The sequence below is a fragment of the Drosophila suzukii genome, chromosome X (genome assembly GCF_043229965.1).
Source record: "Drosophila suzukii chromosome X, CBGP_Dsuzu_IsoJpt1.0, whole genome shotgun sequence".
NCBI lineage: Eukaryota > Metazoa > Arthropoda > Insecta > Diptera > Drosophilidae > Drosophila > Drosophila suzukii.
The window spans coordinates 30,543,387-30,565,800 of record NC_092084.1 but is presented as its reverse complement, the minus strand read 5'-3'; the positions used below and the strand labels follow the sequence as shown (position 1 = coordinate 30,565,800).

Here is a 22,414-nt window from a genome sequence, read left to right as displayed (position 1 = left end):
ACATTGAAAATGATATCGGTAATATACAAAATTGCTTCATGGTTCCGCCAATGAAAATGGCTTTTGGTTTTAGTTATGTTCTGTAAATGGTAACAAGGCCATTTGTGTTTTTTCTCCCTAAAAGAAGAGAAAAAACTTTCTTCAGGAAATCTTAGACATCTTGCTAGCCATGAAATTTTTTAGGGTTATATTTTAGTTAAAGAATATTATTTTTGATCTATGCAATTTATTTTGAACTAATAACAATTTATTTAACATTAAACTTTTTTTTTTGCACAGATCGATTTATGTAAAATTTTGTTCTTGTAACATCAATGAAGGTTAAAATTGTCGAGAACAATCCTATTTCTTGAGAATATAATTCAGTGCCACTTTGGCACTAATCTGTTTGACTTTAAAAAGTTGGCCATCGACCTCGGCGCAAGTATAGTATTTGGTGCGAACCGGACAGATCAGAGAATTTCCGCAATTGCGACAGGTAATCACGTGTTTACCGGATCGAGCCTTTCTTGGTTTCTGCAACTTTCCTCTTTTGGTTTTTTTAGTATTTACCTTCGGCTCGCTTGATCTATTTTGAAGCTCCCTACGAGTTTTTTCACGACTTGCAATCCTGGCGCTCCTGCGAGTCACGGGAATCGTAGCTTCTGGTTCGGGCAATATAGGCGAGACTTCAACCATTTCCCTAGCCTCGACAATTTCTTCTGGTGGTGGTGACATTGGTCGATCTACAGTCATATCCCAAGAGTTTTCATGATTTTCCACGAACACCCAAGGCTGTAAATGCTATTTAGAAGTGTTAGAAGTCGTACCAAAATTATATTCCATCTATATGTACCGGTAATTGTTCATCGCTCATTGTGTTTTAGGCCTTTTTTACTTATTTGCTTCAGTATATGTATATATGTAACTCGGTCAAAAAATATATGTGAGTGTGATTTTTTCGGTTTGAGTCTGGCAACAAATATCAATGGCTCCTATGTTTAAAAAATTGGGAATGGCATGTGTTTGATTTTGCTAACTTTTAGTTATTTAGTTAGTTAGTTTTAGTTAACGGGTATAAAAACCGTTACTCGTAGATTAAAAGGGTATACTAGATTCGTCGGAAAGTATGTAACAGGCAGAAGGAAGCGTTTCCGACCCCATAAAGTTTATATATTCTTGATCAGGATTACTAGCCGAGTCGATCTAGCCATGTCCGTCTGTCTGTCTGTCCGGATGAACGCTGAGATCTCGGAAACTATAAGAGCTATTGAGATTTGGCCTGCAGATTCTTGAGGTTCTTACACAGCGCAAGTTTGTTTCAGCAATGTGCCACGCCCACTCTAACGCCCAAAACGCGTAAATCTGTCTACCGCCGGTAGGTGGCGCTTTTTAATCTCGCTTTCCTGCTTGTATATCTATCTGATAGTCGAGGTACTCGACTATAGCGTTCTTCCTTCACTGCGTTACAAAACTCTGACTGAAATCAATTTACCCTCTGCAAGGGTATATTTGCAGAGGGTAAATTGATTTCAGTCAGAAGTTTGTAACGCAGTGAAGGAGACGTTTCCGCCCCCATAAAGTATATATATTCTTGATCAGCATGACTAGACGAGTCGATCTAGCCATGTCCGTCTGTCCGTCCGTTTCGACGCAAACTAGTCTCTCAGTTTTAAAGCTATCGGGCTGAAACGTTCCCAAAAGTCTTATATATTTTGTAGGTAGTATATAAGTCGGAACCAGCCTGATCGGACAACTATATCTTATAGCTCCCATAGGAATAATCGGAAAAAAAAATTTAAAAAATTATATCCTTGGTGTTTTTTAGCATATAACCTCCTAAGCTTGGAAATAACATTTTTTAATTCGTTTTGAATTTTAAGTTAAATTTTATCGAAATCGGACGACTTTATCATATAGCTGCCATAGGAACGATCGGAAAATTGGTAGGAAAATAATATGAAACATATTATAGCTTCGGTGTTTTTTGACATATTACACCAGTTTACAAAAAAAAATTGATGAAATACGCCTTTCAGGAAACCTTTCTTTTCCGGTAAGATACATCTCCCTGATTAAGAAAAGGGCACTTAAAATTTTTTCTATGGTACAAATTTTTTTTAAGTGTAAAAAACGTTTTTCGCACTTTTTTATTTTCTAACTCGAGTTGTGATACCGAATTCGGTCATCAAAGACTCATTTTACAGGTAATAGAATGCCCTTTAACTTTCTTATGCCGTTAGACACTATTTTAAATTTCCAGTGTTGGGGAACGTAAGAATTTGGTGCAAGTTGTTATGCATAACGTCAGTTTCCTTGCTATTAGTGCTGGGCAATCTAAAAAGTACGCGATTGCAGGTACGAGGAAATCATTTTCATATATTTTTAGCAAGGAAATAGCAAGGAAACTGACGTTATGCATAACAACTTGCACCAAATTCCTACGTTCCCCAACACTGAAAATTTAAAATAGTGTCTAACGGCCGCTGCTCCCGAATACTGAACTTGGGTATATCCGTTTAAAAATCTGTAAAAAATCGATTTACCAACGGATTGTCGTGATCAATGGCGCATATTCTCCGTTAAGATTCAGCCTTCAAGAAAAAAACATAAAACTAATTTCGGTTCTTGGGCGTGTATTTTTAAAGAAGCAATTTATGCCAGCGTTTTTGCATTTTTTCCAAATTTTTCAACTTTGACGAAGTGTAGCTTTTAAACTAATAGAACTCAATGATGTGTACAAGAAAGTTAAAGGGCATTCTATTACCTGTAAAATGAGTCTTTGATGACCGAATTCGGTTTATCACAACTCGAGTTAGAAAATAAAAAGGTGCGAAAAACCATTTTTACACTTTTAAAAAAATTGGTACCATAGAAAAAATTTTAAGTGCCCTTTTCTTAATCAGGGAGATGTGTCTAACCGGAAAACAAAGGTTTCCTAAAAGGCGTATTTCATCAATTTTTTTTTGTAAACTGGTGTTATCTTATACTATAGGGAATATCATTTTTTGTGTTTTTAAATTTAATAATTATAGATGCAGGGTATACAAGCTTCGGCTTGCCGAAGTTAACTTCCTTTCTTGTTTTTGAGTTAACTTTATTCTTTTAATTAAATTCGGAAAATCATTAAGCCAACAGAGAGAAATACATTATTAATTTGATTTGTAATAATATCCCAAAATTAATACATAATTCTTATTTGCTTATTTTTATTTTCAAAAATATTTATTTTAGAAAATTATTCATTAATCGCATTCAAATAATTTTCATAATATATTTTACATCTTTTTAGATTTACCAATAGAGTTTCCCAATTATTAATATTAAATGATATTGCGTCATATCAATTTTTAAGATTAAATAATAAGCAAGGATCGTCCTCGCGGGACATACCGCTGACCAACTCACATTGATCTGCCTCACCATTAAATTTAAGACCTTCTACGTCCCTTCTTGAGTCCCTTATTCGAAAAATTATCTCCTTAACTTCCAGTAGCAGTCGTGACAGCGGATAATTTTCGATTTCCGCATCGAGAAGATCAATTTGGTGTTGAAACTTTGTTTTCTCCATCATCAGCTCGGTGAATCGATTTTCCACGTTTCGAATATAAAAGAGATGGGAGCCGATGTTGTTATAGCTCTACAAATTCACCAAGGGCCATTTCAGGATGTCCAACTCTTCTGTAGTATCGTAATATATACTTCCGGGTTCCCGTCCCGACTCCTTGGATACTTTTAAAATTTCCTTAAAGATTCGTATCTCAGTCAACAAATCTTCATTTATTCGAAGGTCGCAGTGGTTGATTTGGCTGTTTACTTCAGACATAATAAGAATTTCGATTCAAATTTTGTTCTTCTTTAGGTTTTGTAATCTTATCAATCAGGAAAATTCAAAACGTAGAATCGGGCAGGTACTTTATCTCCGAGGATCAAAAATCGCCGAACTGCACTCTCTCCCGGGAAGAGCGGCTCCTCCGCCTCTCTGTCTGCCGTCTGCTGTCTCCGCTCCTCGGTCGGGAATAAGGCCAGACCTGGGCGGATGCTCCTCCGCCTGGCGACGGGAAAGGCCGGGAAAATTGGGTTCCGGAACAGGCCCTGGTACACGGTGGCATACCAGTCCGCCTCTTTCCTCATTCTCTGGTGGGCTGCCATCCATGGTTCGTAATCAAGCATGTTTTGCTCCTGGCGCTCTAATAGCGCGAAAAGCCTATCCAGGTTTACCGGAGGACTCGCGAGAACCCCCGGAGCTGGAACGCAGTGGTCCTCAGCGCGTCTATTTGGGGGAGCTCCTCCCAATATTGTAGCTCTGCTTCATCCTGCAGCGCTTCTGCCTGTTGGCGTGCCCTTTCTTTGGTCGGCTAGGACTCTCCTTTCGCGCCCACTCGCGCCTTTGCTCGCTCAGGCGAGCGCGCATTTCCGGATGTCGCTAGGGAATTCGTTAGCGCTCATCGTTCTGCTGTGGTTTCTTCTGGCGTTCTGACTGGCAGCGATCAGTTCTTTAAATTGTGTTATGATCAAGACTAAACTAAAAGGCCATGCCAGAAACTTAATAAACAACGAGAATTCAATTTCAGAAATAATAAAGAAACTAAAAAATAAAGTTAAAGGAGAATCTATTAATCCAACAGAGACAGAAAACAGCCAATCAATGTATTCAAGAAGTAGAGAAATTGGCAAAGGCACTAGAAGGAGCCTACGTAAAGACATATTGTCCTTAGATTTGGCCACCCAGTACAGCAAAGTCAAACATAAAGGTTGGCCTGGAAGAATTAATAAAAGAACATTTACAACCCATTTGTGGAAAGGAGAAAATCTTAAACAATTTACAAATTTAACGTTCTGGGGCGAAACCAAAAATGTGTGTGTGAAAATATTCCACATCTGAGAACCATTAACTTGCGAGATTTTTTTATTGGAGTTCTTTTGATTTCTAAATTAGTTTTACAATCATAGGATCCCCAACATGATCGGACATGTTCCTCTAAGATAACCATCTTTGGGTACTTTGGGTGTACGACCATTCTCACGTGCACAACAACACCTGTGATAATGAGGCAACAGGGTACGTGATCACACCTTTCCCCAATTTGATCGGATATGTTCCTCTAAGGTAACAGCTTTTGGATACTATGGGAGTGCGATCTTTCTCACGTGCATCTTTTTCACGTTACTATTAATTGCTCATAATAAGGGGAAGGATTAGGAATATTGTCACATGGGGATGTGGGAGCAATTAAGTATACTCTCTATGGACATGATTGTGACATTTGTATGACTTCAAAGCTCATTAAAATCAATAAGTTTTTTGGATTTGTGCCAGATCCCGCATATGCTAATGAGGGGGCGGTGGTCATTAAAACGAGGGTGGTCCGATAAGTACTTAGCCTCCAAAAGAAAAACGAAAATTTTGGAAAAGTGGCGAATTATTTCTGAACATAATATCCTTTTAGCTCGATACACTTGACCCAGCGATGCTCCAACTTCTTTAACCCGTGTGAAAAATACGATTTCTCGAGGTCTGCAAAATAGGTCTCTGTGGCGGCGACGACCTCCTCATTCGACACAAATTTCTTTCCAGCAAGTGACTTTCAAGTTTGGAAACAAAAAAAAATCACACAGGACCAAACCTGGAAAATATGGTGGATGGGGTAGCAGTTCGTAGCCCAATTCGACCAATTTTACCTTGGCGAGGACGGAAGTGTGAGCCGGTGCGTTGTCATGATGGAAGAGCACTTTTTTCTTCGCCAAATGGGGCCGTATTTTCTGCAATTCGGCGGCGAATCAGCCCAATAATTCGACACAGTACAGCCCCGTGACCGTTTTGCCCTTCTTCAGGTTGTCGATGTAGATCACACCTTGTGAATCCCAAAAAACGGTGGCCATCACCTTTCCGGCCGATGGGACAGTGTTCGCCTTCTTCGGAGCAGGTTCGCCGGGTGAAGTCGACTGTTTCGACTGTTCCTTGGTCTCTGGTGTGTACCAGTGGATCCATGTTTCGTCGACGGTTACTAAACGATGCAGAAACTCCTTCGGACTGCGCTTAAACAGCGTCAAACTCTGCTATAAAGTGGTCTCACGGTTGCGTTTGTTGTTCGGAGTGAGGAAACGCGGCACCCGTCGCGCCGACATCTTTCTCATGCCGAAAATTTCATGCAGGATATGACCCACGCGGTCTTTTGACATGCCTACTGTCTCAGCTATCTGGCGTATCTTCAATCGGCGGTCTGCCAATACGAGATCGTGGATTTTTGTCACGTTAGCCTCCGTGGTAGCCGTTTTCGGGGCACCTGGGCGTGGCACATCAAATACCGACGTGCGACCACGTTGAAACTCGTTAAACTAATTTTTGACGGTCGCCATCGAAGGAGAAGAGTCACCGTACACAGCATCCAAGCGCTTTTTGATTTCGCTGCGTGATTTCCCTTCCAAAAAAAAGAATCAAATCACAGACCTATATTGCTCTTTCTCCATTTTTCTAAAATCCGCGGACACGTCCGATTCCACACGCAGTCAAAACAAAACTACGAGTCCGATTCGGCTGAAATTTCGACAGTAGCCGTCTACGAGAATGTACTACACGATAGTACATTTCTCTTGCGATAGTGACGCCATCGGGCGGTGAGGCTAAGTACTTATCGGACTGCCCTCGTATAGCTGTCAAAGAAACGGTCAGAAAAAAAATTAAATAATTATTTTTAAAAAATGTTACTCTGTTGATTTTGATCGTATTTTCTTTTACTCTGGGATATGGAATATTTTAACTTTTCAGCATTACGAATTTAATTTTACACAAATATCACTAAAGCTAGCAACAATCCTTAAGTATTTAACATGGTGTTACTAACATTGATTAGTTCTTATAACTGCAAGGGTATACGCAAAAAGAAGAACGCGTAAAAGATATTTAAACGTAGAAAATTATAAAATTGTTAAACTAATGAATTTAATTTAAAAAAATTTTAAAAGAGTGGTGATGGCAAAAATAGCCAAAAGACATATTTAAAAGGTAGAAAATTAAAAACAGTAAGGAAATTAATTTATTGCAGAATTTTAAGTCAAATCAGCTTTAAAAAAACGGAAAAACAATTTTTGAATATGGGTTTCTTAGCATATTGATACAGCTTGGATATTTCTTTACCCAAATTATTAACGAAAGACCTAAACAGACTTTTTGTTTGCAATATGTTATAATTTTTTTTTTCAACGTTTGAAGTTTGTCGGTCAGAAAAGCTAATTTTCAATTCGCACGATTCAGTGGCGCGTACAAAAATGTTGATATTGTGCTGTTGTTTGCTTAATCAATTTGGTCTTATTAGGCATAGTATTTTCAGTAAGACACCCAACAATTTAATTTGCCATATGAAGCCTGGTCCTGTCTGTCGTCGCGTCCTGGTATAAACATTTTTTTGTACTACTTCTTGTTTTATTTTGTGCATTATATAACATATATGTATCTAAATAGCGCTAACGAATAATACCTAGTAAACGTATTTGTACCCGTTACTCGTATAGTAAAAGGTCATACTAGATTCGTCGGAAAGGAAGCTTTTCTGTCCCAATAAAGTATATTTATTCTTGATCAGGATCACTAGCCGAGTCGAACTAGCCATGTCCGTCTGTCCGTTTGTCTGTCCGTCCGGATGAACGCTGAGATCTCGGAAACTATAAGAACTAGGCTATTGGGATTTGGCATGCAGATTCCTGAGCTTCTTCTAACGCTCACAAACTGCCCAAAACTTTGGATCATACAGTATTGATGCTAGAATAAAAATTTTAACTGAAATGTATTTTTCTCATTGTTGAGGCCAGCGCCACCCTGTCCTCGACTTTACGTAGCACGTCCCGCTTCTAATAAAACTCGCAGGCTAACATATATCCAATTTATTATTCAATATATAACTGCTGGCTGTATGGCGTTACATATAGCTGTGAGACAAAGAAGTAAGGAAACCGCTTTAAAAATAATCGTAGCAGACGGTGGCTAGTGCTGTACTGAATAAGCGCGGGCGAAGTAAGTGCTCGCGTACCCCACAAGTGCGCTTAAAGCTTGTGTTGAACGGTACAATTCCAGCCACTCATCTGCTGATTGGAACATTATAGCGGGCTCATTATATCTGTCTATTGTAACAGATTTCGGCGGCGACATTCTCCCCCCGGTAAACTTGGCTCTCCTGCGTCTGGGTTACCCTCAATCTTGCCGACGTTCAATACAGCCAGCTTCGTTACGGGTCGTCGTAAGATGCCGTGGGCAGTCTTGATCGTAGCGCTTCTTACTTGCTGGTCCTTAGCTAAGACCACATCGGTGACTATTCCTTTCGGCCACGTGTTTCGTGGTAAGTTCTCGTCCACTATGAGGACGACGCTGCCAATCGTTAGAGGTGGCTGCTTGGCGTACCATTTTCCTCGGCGAGCTAAGTCGGGAACATATTCCCTGACCCACCGTTTCCAGAAATGGTCGGCGAATAGTTGAGTCGATTGCCACATGCATCGAACCGACAGATTGTTGTCGAAGATGGGCTTATATCCGCTTACTGACCCCAGTAGCAAATGATTGGGTGTGATGGCTTCGTCGGCGTTGGTGTCCAGCGGTACGAATGTGAGCGGCCTTGAGTTTATTATAAATTCGATCTCCCAAAGTGCGCTTTGTAGACTCTCGCTAGTAAACTTCATCGCTGGGCAGATGGCGGACAGGACCCTTTTTATGGAGCCTATAAGGCGCTCCCATGCTCCCCCCATATGAGGCGCTGCTGGTGGGTTAAAGCTCCACTTAATTGTGTCGAACGATCTGTACACTTCGTCGAAGTCAACCCTTGGAAGCTCCTCGCAGATCATCTTCTCGGAAGCTTTAAAATTAGTGCCGTTGTCCGTGAATATTTCTCTAGGTGTCCCGCGGCGATTGAAGAAGTTGCGGATACACATAATGCATGACGAGGCGTCGAGGGAGTGAGCTATTTCTAGATGCACTGCCCTGACCGTGAGACAGGTAAAGATTACTCCCCATCGTTTCTCCTTCCTCCTGCCAACGGTCACGAGAATTGGTCCAAAGTAATCGATTCCAACGTAGGTAAATGGGCGTTGATAAGCGGCGACTCTAGCAATGGGAAGTTGGGCCATTAGCGGCGGTTTTGGGGAGGCATTATCGTTTCTGCAGCGCTGACATGCTCGTCGGGCTGACTTATATAAAACTCTTAAGCGTGGTATATAATAAATGCCTCGAATCCAATTGATGCAGGCCTCGTGCATGGTGTGGTGCATCTGACGGTGATACCAGTTAACAATTAGGCGTGTTACGTAATGCCCGTAAGGGAGTACTATTTGCTGTTGGGGGCACAAGTTTTCAGCTCTCCCTCGGATCCGTAGCAACTGGTCATCGTCTAGAAACACATTAAGACAAATTAGTTTTGAATTTGCGTTTAGAGCTTTACCTTTGGAGAGTAAACATATTTATTTTCGGAACTCTGATACTTGCGCGTAGCGTATCAGTGTTGTTTGAGCGCGGCGTATCATCTCGGCGTTAATGCTCGTAATCGGAGGCGTTTTCCGCGCTGTTGCTTTCAGCTTTTCGATGTATAATATGAACGTTGCTACCGCTCGATATAGCCTCCGCCAGTCGGAAAAGTGTTCTACGTTCACGATGGGGTCCAGTGGTGTAGTAGCGACGAAAAACACCTGCTTCACTTCGATGTTGGTTGGGGCTCCTAGGTCGGTACAGGTGGGCCAACGAGAGCGTTCCTGGAGAAGATACTCCGGGCCATCAAACCACTTATGCATGGAAGTGAAGCTCGAAGTCTTAGTGGCGATGTCAGCAGGGTTTAAGTCTGATGGCACCCAGTGCCATTGGTCGACATTGGTGAGCTCCAACACTTCTCCTACGCGATGCATTACGTACTGCTGGAACTTGCGTGGGTCCATTCGCAGCCATTTGAGGACTGTTTTGGAGTCCGTCCAGTAGTGATGGGAGTTAACTGATAGCCGAGAATTTGTTTGAATTGACTGGCTAAGCTTGGCGCCAGTGACTGCTGCCTGTAATTCCATACGGGGGATGGACAGCGGGCTTAGCGGGGCAACTTTAGTTTTGGCTGCTAGCAGGCTAAGATAAACGGAGTTGCCTTGTTGGATGCGAAGATACGAGACTGCTGCATATGCAAGTTCACTTGCGTCTACGAAGGTATGGAGCTGCACGTCATGGATGTCCTCGTTAGTTCTGAAGAAGCATCGCGGAATCTTAACCGTGGCGATTAGGGTTAATGCCTGCTTCCATCGATTCCATCTTGGGAGCAGGCTTTCTGGAATGCAGTCGTCCCAGTCGGTGGGGGTCCGCCACACTTCTTGTAATAATATTTTCAGCTCTATAGTGTAGCAGGCGATGAGGCCAAGGGGGTCGTACATTGACATAAGTACTTGGAGGAGTTCCCGCTTCGAGGGTGCATCGTTTTCAGTCCATATGTCGCGTTTCAGACGGGAGAATTTGAAGATAAACGTTAGGTCGTCCGTTTCCGGGATCCAGTATAGGCCGAGGACTTTCTCGGCGGTGGTGATTTCGACCTCGGTTGACGATGATTCTCCGCCTTGTTTGCCAAGCACAGTCTTCGAGTTCGATGCCCAGTTGCGAATATAGAACCCTCCTGCGGCGTGAATATGGCGAACTTGTGTGGCGATTTCTATCACCTCCTTATTGTCGTTGCCGCTGTAGATAAAGTCGTCGACGTAGTGGTAATTTTTCACGGCTTGTGCGGCGGCGGGATATTGCTGTTGGAACCTGTCAGCGTTTTTGTCCCGTATGAAGTGTGCGATACAAGGTGCGCAGTTTATGCCGAATGTGAGCGCTTCCATCGTGTAGACGCTTGGATGGTATAGTTCGTCATCTTGGTCGTACCAAAGGAAGCGCTGAACATGGGCATCTTTCGGCTTGACTCGAATTTGGTGAAACATCTCCGCGATGTCACCGATGATCGCCACCTTTCCGGCGCGTAATGAGATCAGCAGATCCACCAATGGTTTCAAGAGGTTGGGACCGGCGTGTATGAAGTCGTTCAGGGATTGTCCCCCTGACTGCGCCGCTGCATCCCAAACTAGACGAACCCTATTAGGTTTGTTCGGGTTTGTAATTATAAAGGTTGGTAGATACCATACCCTCGCGTGTTCTTCCAATATCTCGGTTGCACTTAGCTTACGGGCATACTTCTTTTGCACGAGATTGTCGATCTCCTTTTGGGTTTGAATCTTTAGTGCTGGTTCCTTGATGAATTTCCGTTGTAGGCACTTCAGTCGTCTAAGGGCGTTGGGGTAACTATCTGGTAGAGCTGCGTTCTCGCTCTTCCACAGCAGTCCAATTTCAAATCTGCCGTCCTCAAATTTGGCTGTCGAGTTCATGATGGCTAGGGCACGGGAGTCAGCTTCAGAATATAGGTGGGCACGTCGAGGAGTCTCTACTGCGAAGGTTTGCTTAATGGCCTCGTGTAAGGCGGTGTCGGCTTCGTAGCATCTACACTCATGAATGTTAACGTGTCCCTCTGCGTTAGATCTTTTGCGCGGAGGGATTTGCAACGTCCATCCCAGTCGAGTTTTGGAAGCAATTGGCTGGCGCCACGCTCCCTCCCGGATTCTAAGAGGTACGGCTAGATTCCAGTTATCCGCTCCGACGATTATAGTTGGTCGCACGTTGGCATATGAGGTAATTGGTAGTCCTTTAAGGTACGGGAACTTCATGGCGAGCTCCTCCATGTTGGCGGACTGTATTGGTAAGTTTAGGCTTCTGACGCTGCGAACGTCTCTCAGTTTAAATTTGGCTCCGTTCTGCGTGTTGATGACACGTAAAGTCGCTGTTTTAGAAGTTTCTTCGACACGGGTTGTATTGTCGGTCCATTTCAGGCAGAGTGGGTGTGGTACGCCTGTCACCCCCAGCTGCTGGAAGATAGTTTCCTCGATCAGCGTTACTGATGATCCTTCGTCTAGAAAGGCAAAGGTGTTAATTTGTTGAGTCTTATAATCGATTTTGATTGGTACGATACGGAAATTAGTTTGATCCGCATGTCTATGGGCGAGAATGTGACCGCTCTCCAGCTCGGGTGCTGTTGGCTGGCGCGGGTGTTCGAAGCGGTAGAGTTGTTCTGCATGCAGTAGGGGATGGTGACGTTCGCCGCAGTTGTTTATGTTGCATGTCTTCCTTGAAAGGCACTGGCTTTGGTGCTTGTTGAGGCAATTGAGGCACAAGTGATGGGTGCGGGACACGTCCCATCTTTCTGCCGTGTTCATAGCGGAGAAGTTAGGGCAGGTTTGGATCTTGTGGTCTCCGGCATCGCATATCACGAATTTTCCTCTAAAACGAAGTGGCTCCTCACTCGCCGAATAGTAATTAAGGCGTTCGCTGCGCCCGAAGTAAAGTGGGGATGACACTTGACTAGCTGCTTCGGCGATTGTGTACATCCATTCGCTGAATACTTTCACCACCGGCACAGCGGTTTCTTTTGGGTGCATGGCCCATTGCAATTTTAGCTGCGAAGGAAGCTTTTCCACTAGTTCCTGCACAAGGAGTGGGATGCTCATGTGGGCGACTAGTTCGCAGGCTTCCATCGTTGAATGTATGTTTCTTACGCAGAGTGCGTACTCGATCAGAGGTTCTAGTTTGTCCTTTGGAGGCGGCATTTTCCGTGCTGTATCAAGCATTGTCTGAAGTACATGCTCTGGCCGACCGAAACACATTTGAAGTGTCTGTATGATTTCGGGGACCATCGCTGGTAATAGTAACTTACTTTGCACTAGTTCTCGGGCCCTACCTCTTAGGCTTGACTGTAGGCGCATGAGGTTCTCCGCGTTGGTGTAGCCGGCGATCTCTGTGCTAGTTTGAAAACTGCTATAAAATAATGGCCAAGCTTGGGGGTTGCCATCGAATGCTGGCAACTCCCTTGGGATCGCTTGACGAGCGGCAATCTGCGAAGGTGTTGGTATGCCAGAGGTCAGTATTATTTTGTTGGCTGCGTCTGGTCCCACTAATAAGCTCCCTGCGGCTTCGGCTTCCTTTGGTCTGATCAGCTGTTGCTTAACCGGGGACGGACCATGTGAGGTTAGGTTCGATAAGCCGCATGGCGTTTGAGCGGGCTTTTCGCCTAAAGCTGATATACCACCCACTGCCATGCTAGTGGTCGTGACCGTCGTCGACGCGGATTGTGTATTTTTGTTAATGTGTTGCAGAGGGGAAGCTTGATATGACGGGTTGTATGGAAGTTTTGCCAATCCGTTTCCTTGCGTCGGTGATGAGGAGGCCTGAGGCTTGTGGAATGACATCGGCATCGTTGGCACCACCTCTGTGACGACGTCGCGTATTATATTTTCGCAGTCACATTGCCATCTGTGATCATCATCAACGCCCACGCACTCGCTGTGGTACCAGGAGTGGCATTTGCTGCACTGGACCATTCGATCACAATCCTCATGTGCACATCGCTTACAATGGTACACTCCACTTGATAGGTTGTTGTTATCCATGTTGGGAATTGATGTAGGGCAGTTCCCCGAATATTGTTATTTTCACTTGGACGGGGCTAATGGACTATGAAGTCTGGCACCACGTGATCCGCGTGATTAGTTACGTAATTTATTACGATTATTTTTAAAGATTGTTGAGGCCAGCGCCACCCTGTCCTCGACTTTACGTAGCACGTCCCGGTTCTAATAAAACTCGCAGGCTAACATATATCCAATTTATTATTCAATATATAACTGCTGGCTGTATGGCGTTACATATAGCCGTGAGACAAAGAAGTAAGGAAACCGCTTTAAAAATAATCGTAGCAGACGGTGGCTAGTGCTGTACTGAATAAGCGCGGGCGAAGTAAGTGCTCGCGTACCCCACAAGTGCGCTTAAAGCTTGTGTTGAACGGTATAATTCCAGGTACTCATCTGCTGATTGGAACATTATAGCGGGCTCATTATATCTGTCTATTGTAACAGATTTCGGCGGCGACACTCATCAATACCTACCGATTGATCCAAAAAATGTTTGCCACGCCCACTTTTACGCCCACAAACCGACAACGAACTTCAAAAAATCGTAAATATGAACGCGGATATCTCGGAAACTATCAAAGATAGGGAATTGGGACTTCAGATTTATATTCCGTAGCCTTGAGCGCAAGTTTGTTATGCGGATATGCCACGCCCACTCTAACGCCCATAAGCCGCCCACAATTTTCATGCCAGATAAAAGATTGTAACTGAAATGTATTAGTCTCGTCAGTACTTATCGATAGACATAAAAAAAAAGCTGCCACGCCCACTCTAACGCCCATGACGCTTAAATCTGTCTACCGCCCACATAACCATGTATTGAGATCACGGGTAGGTGGCGCATTTCAGTCTCGCTTTGCTGCTTGCATATCTTCATTTCCCTTTGTCCCTTTAGCTGAGTAACGAGTATCTAATAGTCGAGGTAGTCGACTATAGCGTTCTTCCTTGTTATACCCGTTACTCGTAGAGTAAAAGGGTATACTAGATTCGTCGGAAAGTATGTAACAGGCAGAAGGAAGCGTTTCCGACCCCATAAAGTATATATATTCTTGATCAGGATCACTAGCCGAGTCGATCTAGCCATGTCCGTCTGTCCGTCTGTCCGTCTGTCCGGATGAACGCTGAGATCTCGGAAACTATGGGAGCTAGGCTATTGAGATTTGGCGTGCAGATTCCTGAGCTTCCTACGCAGCGCAAGTTTGTTTCAGTAGACTGCCACGCCCACTCTAACGCCCACAAACCGCCCAAAACTGTGGCTCCTACAGTTTTGATGCTAGACAGAAAATTTTAGCTGAAATGTAATGTTCTCATCAATACCTATCGATTGACCTAAAAAAAAGTTTGCCACGCCCACTTTAACGCCCACAAACCGCAAAACCCTGTGACGCCCACAATTTTCATGCTAGATAAAAAATTTTAACTGAAATGTATTGGTCTCGTCAATACCTATCGATTGATCCAAAAAAAAATTTGCCACGCCCACTCTAACGCCCATAACGCTTAAATCTGTATACCGCCGGTAGGTGGCGCATTTTAATATCGCTTTGCTGCTTGCATATCTCCATTTAGCTGAGTAACGGGTATCTGATAGTCGAGGTACTCGACTATAGCGTTCTCCCTTGTTTTTGATTCGTGTATTATAATCATTTACAAAAAATTAAGAAAACAAATATTAAACAGGACCGTAATAATCGTGAATCAACTTCAGAGTTCGATTTGGCTAATCAATTATTATAAAAATTGTCTAGCATCTGTTGGAATGAGTGAATTGTTATATCCGTTACTCGTAGAGTAAAAGGGTAAATTGTGTTTGGAAAAAAGTATACAACATGTAGAAGGAAGCGTCTCCGACACCAGAATATACATATATATATTCTTGATCAGAATCGCTAGCCGAATCGATCTAGCCATGTCCGTCTGTCCGTCCCTCCGTCTGTCCGTGTGATCGCTGTGATCTCGGAAACTATACTAGCTAGATTTTCAAATTCATAGTTCAGATTTAGATTCCATATCTTCGTACGCTGCACAAGATTATTAAGTCTCGTCAATACCAATCGATTGACTTATGTAGTCTAAAAGAGTTTTCCCTTCTCTTTTTTGCGATTCTGCAAGATATAAAAACAAGATTTTTAATATTATAAGATTTTTAGTAAGCTATCACACAGCAAGGATTTAAAAAGCGAAACCTGAAAAAATCCATACAATTTACTAGAAAACAGGAGTAAAAACTTATTTAAGACAAGAAAACAAAAATCGGCACTCAAAAGTTTCTGCACCCTTGCAGGTAGTTCCCTTGGGAGCATTTTATGTACATAAAGGGCTTTCCTATTTTTAGAAAACTAAAAACTAATTAGAAAAATTTAAAGAAATTGTTCCATATCAATTTACTACCGTGTATGTTTACCGAAAACGAAATATAACGCTCTATGTATTATTTTGACATTAATTATCCTATGGCAGCTATGTGATAAAGTCATGTTGATGTCAAGGCAAGATGGTGTGAGGAAGAGAATATGATGATGGCGAGAAAGGAGGTTGAGCTCACGGCAAATGGAGTTAAACACATAAACACATAAACTTACCGTAGCGTCGAAGCAATTAAAAAGCTGAGACAGAGGGGCGATTGCAACGAGAAAATCGAACAGATGAGGGGGCAATCTGCTCTCGTCCCAGAAGTTGCAAATCTAACCATATGGCCCCGCCCTAGTAATAAATGGAGAGCCAAATAACTGCAAACTATCATTGATAGGGCGCAGATCGACGGGAAGGAAACCACTCTCCAATGTTTATCCGCTTATCTCCAGGGAATTTTTCCGACACAGGGTGCACGACTTACGCTGACGAGGCCGGCACGGCGCCCTCGGAATAGGAGAGAAAGCAGAAGGCAGCAGTAAGCTGTCGTCCAGCGAAACTGGGGTAAGTATAAAGGATGGTGCATTAAGTCATTGCTTGAGGAAACTAATGAGTCGATAGTGCCAAACCGAGAATATATGGAACTATATTGGAGGGAGATAATCAGCCTAGCCCAAGCTCTTGCGAAAATATAGTGACAACTCCAGTTCACTCGCTTGAGAGGGCACGGTCAGCTATTACACAGCGCGAAATTAGGCCATCAACAGTCGCATTATCTAGCTCTCGGGACCTGACGGAATAATTTCAAAATCTGCTAAGGAGGTGCCGTCAGGCATTATGCTTCGCATAATGAACCTAACTCTATGGTGCGGAAAATTACCTCGCTTTATCCGACTGACCAGAACCACCTTCGTTCCGAAGGCGGGGACGGCAATGCGACCGCAAGACTTTCATCCAATATCGGTGCCACCAGTATTGGTAAGACAGATAAATGCAATATTGGCAACCCGGTTGACCTCATCAGTCGATTGGGACCCGCGTCAGCGTGTCTTCTTACCTACAGACGGATGCGCCGATAAAGCGACGATAGTCGACTTAGTCTTGAGGAGTAGCCATAAAAGCTATAGATCTTGCCACATAGCCAATCTGGATGTACGCAAGGCATTTGACTCTTTGTCTCGTGCATCTATTTATAACACCCTAAAAGCTTGTGGCGCACGAAAGGACTTCGTCGACTACGTACAAAGTTCGTACGAGGTTGGTGGTACTTGTCTCTGCGGAGAAGGTTGGGGGTCAGAGGAATTCGTCCCTGCTAGGGGAGTGAAGCAGGGTGACCCTTTGTCTCCTATTCTATTTAATCTGATCATCAACCGTTTACTTAGAGCCTTTTCCAACGAAATTGGTAAGAAGGTCGGAAATGCCATGACAAACGCGGCCGCATTTGCAGACGATGTGGTCCTTTTTGCGGAAACTCGAATGGGGCTTCAACTACTGCTTGACAAGACAGTAAGCTATCTGGCTACTGTTGGACTCACCCTTAATGCTGACCAGTGTTTCACTATCGGTATTAAGGGTCAGCCGAAACAGAAGTGTACTGTGTTCGATCCACATACCTTCCGCGTAGGCTTGAACGGGTGTCCGGCATTGAAGCGAACTAATGAGTGGATGTATTTAGGCATCATTTGCAATGCAAACGTGAGAGTAAAGTGCAATAGGTGTGTTACGAAAATCTAACAATTTAATACGATTTTATGTGAGTAAATGGCTAGATTTACCACCTTATGTGCCGATAGCGTTCGTTCATGCCCCCCCAAAAATGTGGGGGACTCGGAACTCCATCAATAAGATGGATGGCTCCGATGCTTCGCCTAAGACGACTGAGCAACATAAAAAGGGCCTCCTCTGAACAATCCAAACTAGCCAGCTCTTTCATCGAAGATGAAAAGCGCAGGGCCCGAGTTAGACTGCTAGCTGAACAAAATGAATTGCTATCGCGTCGGGCAATAGAAGAGTAATGGGCGAATAGATTGTACTTGTCTGTTGGTAATAACGGTCTCCATGAAGCGATCCTTTAGGGTCTACAACACGGATGGGTTAGCCAACCCACGCGTTTGCTAACAGGAAAAGAATATATAGACGGAATCAAACTGCGGATAAATGCCCTACCCACGAAGTCTCGTACTACGAGGGGAAGGCACGAATTGGAACGACAGAGCAGGATGTGATGCTCCCGAAACATCAAACCACATCATGCAAAAATGCTATCGCTCACATGGGGGCCAGGTAGCTAGACAGAACTGCGTAGTAATTGTGGTGGTTATTGTTGAGCCAAGTCTACAGGGCGAATCCGGCCTTAATAAACCCGACCTGGTGGTACTCCGACCAAATCACATTGATGTGATTGACGTGCAGGTGACAACAGACGGACACTCTTTGGACAATGCGCACCAGCGCAAAATCCAAAGATACGATACCCCGGACATAAGACGTGAATTGCGGCGCAAATTCGTTGCTACAGGTGATATAGAGTTTCACTCTGCCACTATTAACTGGAGGAGGATCTGGAGTGGTCAATCGGTCAAACGGTTGATTGCGAAGGGCCCCCTAAATAAATATGATAGCCCTATAATAAGTATAAAGGTAATGAGAGGGAGGCTTGGCTGCTTTAGACAGTTCATGTACTATAGTGGATACTCAAGGGGCTGGACGTAGCTTAAGCCCTTGGTTCAGAATACTAAATGCCGGCTGCCTTGGCACAACATCAAGAAGGCATAAACATCGCACAATGACAACATGTAAGGATGGTTTTAGTACGTATGCGTTTTGGAACCCTCATTGTGAAGAAGGTTCAGATAGAGCAATGAATCGTGCATGTTAGACATACTGACCACAAAAGGTGATGGCAGATTTAGTATCATTTGAAGATTTCCATTCCTTAGCGATAAAAAAAAAAGGTATGCAGAAGGGGAATATTATTCTGTAATTCATAAGTCATATCCTCGGATGTGCAGAAGGCGAATATTATTCTGTAATTCATAAGCCATATCTAGAGTCAAGACGACTTAAAACCTACTCGTTGTGTTCCCCGGTAATGTTATACAGCGGGTTTTACTGTTTAACGGCCAGTTTGAGCGACGAATGTTGATCGTCGATGTGCTGATCTCAAGGCTAGGTGGTGTGAGTAAGAGAAGATGATGATGGCGAGAAAGGAGGTTGAGCTCACGGCAAATGGAGTTAAACACATAAACAAGCAACTAGCGGTATATTTCCCGAACCGTAGCGTCGAAGCAATTAAAAAGCTGAGACAGAGGGGCTATTATAAGGAGAAAATCGAGAAAATAAGGGGGCAATCTGCTCTCGTCCCAGAAGTTGCAAGTCTAAACATACTGCACCGCCCTAGTAATAGTAAGCAAAACCCCCAAGTATCAACGTCTGAAACATCTGCAATCACACCATCAGAACAGTCGAACAGTGGAATCTTGTTGGCGCTACGCGGGTATAGCCCCGTAGTTTGTCCTTCCAAATGGAGAGCTCAAGAACTGCAAACTATCATTGATAGGGCGCAGATCGAGGGGAAGGAGACCACTCTCCAATGTTTATCCGGTTATCTCCAGGGAATTGTTCGGAATAGGAGAGAAAGCAGAAGGCAGCAGTACGCTGTCGTCCAGAGAAACTGGGGTAAATATAAAGGATGGTGCATTAAGTCTTTGCTTGAGGAAACTGATGAGTCGGTAATGCCAAACCGAGCATACATGGAACCCTATTGGAGAGCGATAATGACTCAGCCTAGCCCAAGCTCTTTCGAAAATATTGAACTCCAGTTCAATAAGAAAAACGTTGGGTTTTTAAAAGTTTTTCTGCTAACTTGATGCAACTAAGATAAAGTTAATTTACATTTGTATGTCGCCTTTTATTTTAATATAAAAATAACTTTATGTTCATTTATTTATGTTTCGTTTTGATTTAATTTAATTTGTATTATATTATTTTACACAGTCAATAATATCAAAGCAGGTACTTATTTTTAAATTCTTTAAATTTGCGAATGGGCACGCCAACAGGCAGAAGGGCTGCAGGATGAAGAAGAGCAACAGTATTAAGAGGAACTCCCCCTAATAGACGCGCTGAGGACCACTGCGTTCCAGCTCCGGGGGGTTCTAGCGAATCGTTCGGTAAACCAGGATAGGATCCTCGCGCTGGTAAATCACCAGGAGCAAAACATGCTTAATTATGAAGAATGGATGGCGACCCACCAGAAAATGAGGAAAGAGGCGGAATGGTATCCCACCGTGTACCAGGGCCTGTTCCGGAAACCAATTTTCCCGGCCTTTCCGGCCTATTTGGAGAGCGATAGCAACATCGGCTCCCATCTCTTTGATATTGAAAACGTGGAAAATCCATTCACCGAGCTGATGATGGAGATAACAAAGTTTCAACACCAAATTGATCTTCTCGATGCGGAAATTGAAAAAAATCCGCTGTCACCACTGCTACTGGAAGTTGAGGAGATAATTTTTCGAATAAGGGACTCAATTTCAGACTTAGAATGTCTTAAATTTAATGGTGAGGCAGATCAATGTGAGTTGGTCAGCGGTATGTCCCGCGAGGACGATCCTAGCTTATTATTTAATCTTAAAATTGGGAAACTCTATTGGTAGATCTCAAAAAATGTTAAATATATTGTGAAAATTGTTTGAATGCGATTAATGAATAATTTTCTGAAATAAATAAGTTTGAAAATATAAAAATCAGAATTATTTTATTTGTGCGATATTATCACAAAACAAAATTATAATATATTTCTCTCTGTTGGCTTAATGATTTTTCCAAATTTAATTAAAAGAATAAAATTAACTCAAAAACCAGTTTTGGAAATTTTTCAACATTGATTAGAAGGAAAGAGACGGAAATATATTGTGCATTACAGATACCTTGAAAGTCAGTTCTATGACGTTGTACACCAGTTTTGAATTTAGGAGAAAATGTGTCTGAATGGGATCGAGTTGGCAGCCATCTTGTTAAACCGTCGGGAATCTGTGAAATCAATATATTAGAAAATCAAACTGCAAATATTAAACGGTTCTCATGGGAATGCAGACGGGAAATTAAATTGTAGGTAAATCTTGTCTTTAAGAGTCTGATATCTTTGATTATATTTTGCTAGGTACATGTTATGAGTTAGTGTCTGGGATTTGGGGTGCTCAATAATCCCATTAAATTAAAAGTATGCTGTGCCTGCTTTAAATTTAACAAGCAGGCGAGAAAATGTATATTTTATTTAAGGTATTGTAACGGCGCCTGTAGCGACTGGCGAACCTAGGTTCAGCCTGAAAGCCTACTATACAGGGTCCCCTTAAACCAAAGCTTGACCTAGTGTGGCCACCTGTGCCGGCTATTCGATATTTCGATAGTTTTGAACAGCTGAGCCAGGGTGGTCTTGGAAAGTTCTAGTTTTGACACCTGTCGGTCGTCATATGATATATATTTCCGCCTAAAGCCTCGCTGGTATCCAGCCGATTCCGGTTAAGTTCTTCTTATTTTAACCAGCAAGAGAAACGGACGTGCCCACAGCTTGAAATTTCTTTTTTTTCAATTAAGAGACTAAAAGCCCGAAATATATATTTTTTGAGTGGCATCCAGTATTTTTGAGTGGCATCCAGTATTCTAAGTGGTGTTTAGCACTCAGTGTGGCTGCCAGCTATATAAGCTAGCCAGCGAATAAAGCTTAAAGTAAGTGCAAGTGCATTTGTTTAGAAATGGGGGTGTATTTCACCTCCAATAAAATTTCTCTACAGGTATTTTTTTAAAATTCCGGGTGGAAAACCCAGCCAGTGCTGCCACAAGTTGCCGCCAAAGGCGCATTTTATTCATTCGGCCAATTAACTGGAGGATTTACCACCTCAAGAAGGCCAAAATCAAATCTCGGGGCCAATCGTCAGGTATGGTTTTTTGTCTGTCTGTCTGTCTGTCTGTCTGTCTGTCTGTCTGTCTGTCTGTCTGTCTGTCTGTCTGTCTGTCTGTCTGTCTGTCTGTCTGTCTGTCTGTCTGTCTGCCTGTCTGCCTGCCTGTCTGTCTGTCTGTCTGTCTGTCTGTCTGTCTGTCTGTCTGTCTGTCTGTCTGTCTGTCTGTCTGTCTGTCTGTCTGTCTGTCTGTCTGTCTGTCTGTCTGTCTGTCTGTCTGTCTGTCTGTCTGTCTGTCTGTCTGTCTGTCTGTCTGTCTGTCTGTCTGTCTGTCTGTCTGTCTGTCTGTCTGTCTGTCTGTCTGTCTGTCTGTCTGTCTGTCTGTCTGTCTGTCTGTCTGTCTGTCTGTCTGTCTGTCTGTCTGTCTGTCTGTCTGTCTGTCTGTCTGTCTGTCTGTCTGTCTGTCTGTCTGTCTGTCTGTCTGTCTGTCTGTCTGTCTGTCTGTCTGTCTGTCTGTCTGTCTGTCTGTCTGTCTGTCTGTCTGTCTGTCTGTCTGTCTGTCTGTCTGTCTGTCTGTCTGTCTGTCTGTCTGTCTGTCTGTCTGTCTGTCTGTCTGTCTGTCTGTCTGTCTGTCTGTCTGTCTGTCTGTCTGTCTGTCTGTCTGTCTGTCTGTCTGT

At 43.2% G+C, this 22,414-nt stretch overlaps 2 protein-coding genes across 2 annotated transcripts; both read right to left on the bottom strand.

Moving 5' to 3' along the window:
• Nucleotides 1–242: 242 nt before the first annotated feature.
• Nucleotides 243–960, bottom strand: LOC139353450 (uncharacterized). The gene is made up of 2 exons (XM_070997677.1): nt 836–960; nt 243–783 (listed from the first exon to the last, which is right to left on the bottom strand). Exons 1-2 carry the CDS (start codon nt 854–856, stop codon nt 343–345), a joined length of 462 nt encoding a protein of 153 aa, XP_070853778.1. The 5' UTR covers nt 857–960; the 3' UTR covers nt 243–342.
• Nucleotides 961–8,097: 7,137 nt separating this feature from the next.
• LOC118879539 (uncharacterized) lies at nt 8,098–13,464 on the bottom strand. The gene is made up of 3 exons (XM_070997607.1): nt 12,732–13,464; nt 9,445–12,662; nt 8,098–9,234 (listed from the first exon to the last, which is right to left on the bottom strand). The coding sequence occupies exons 1-3, from the start codon at nt 13,462–13,464 to the stop codon at nt 8,098–8,100; spliced, it is 5,088 nt and encodes a 1,695-aa protein (XP_070853708.1).
• Nucleotides 13,465–22,414: the final 8,950 nt, after the last annotated feature.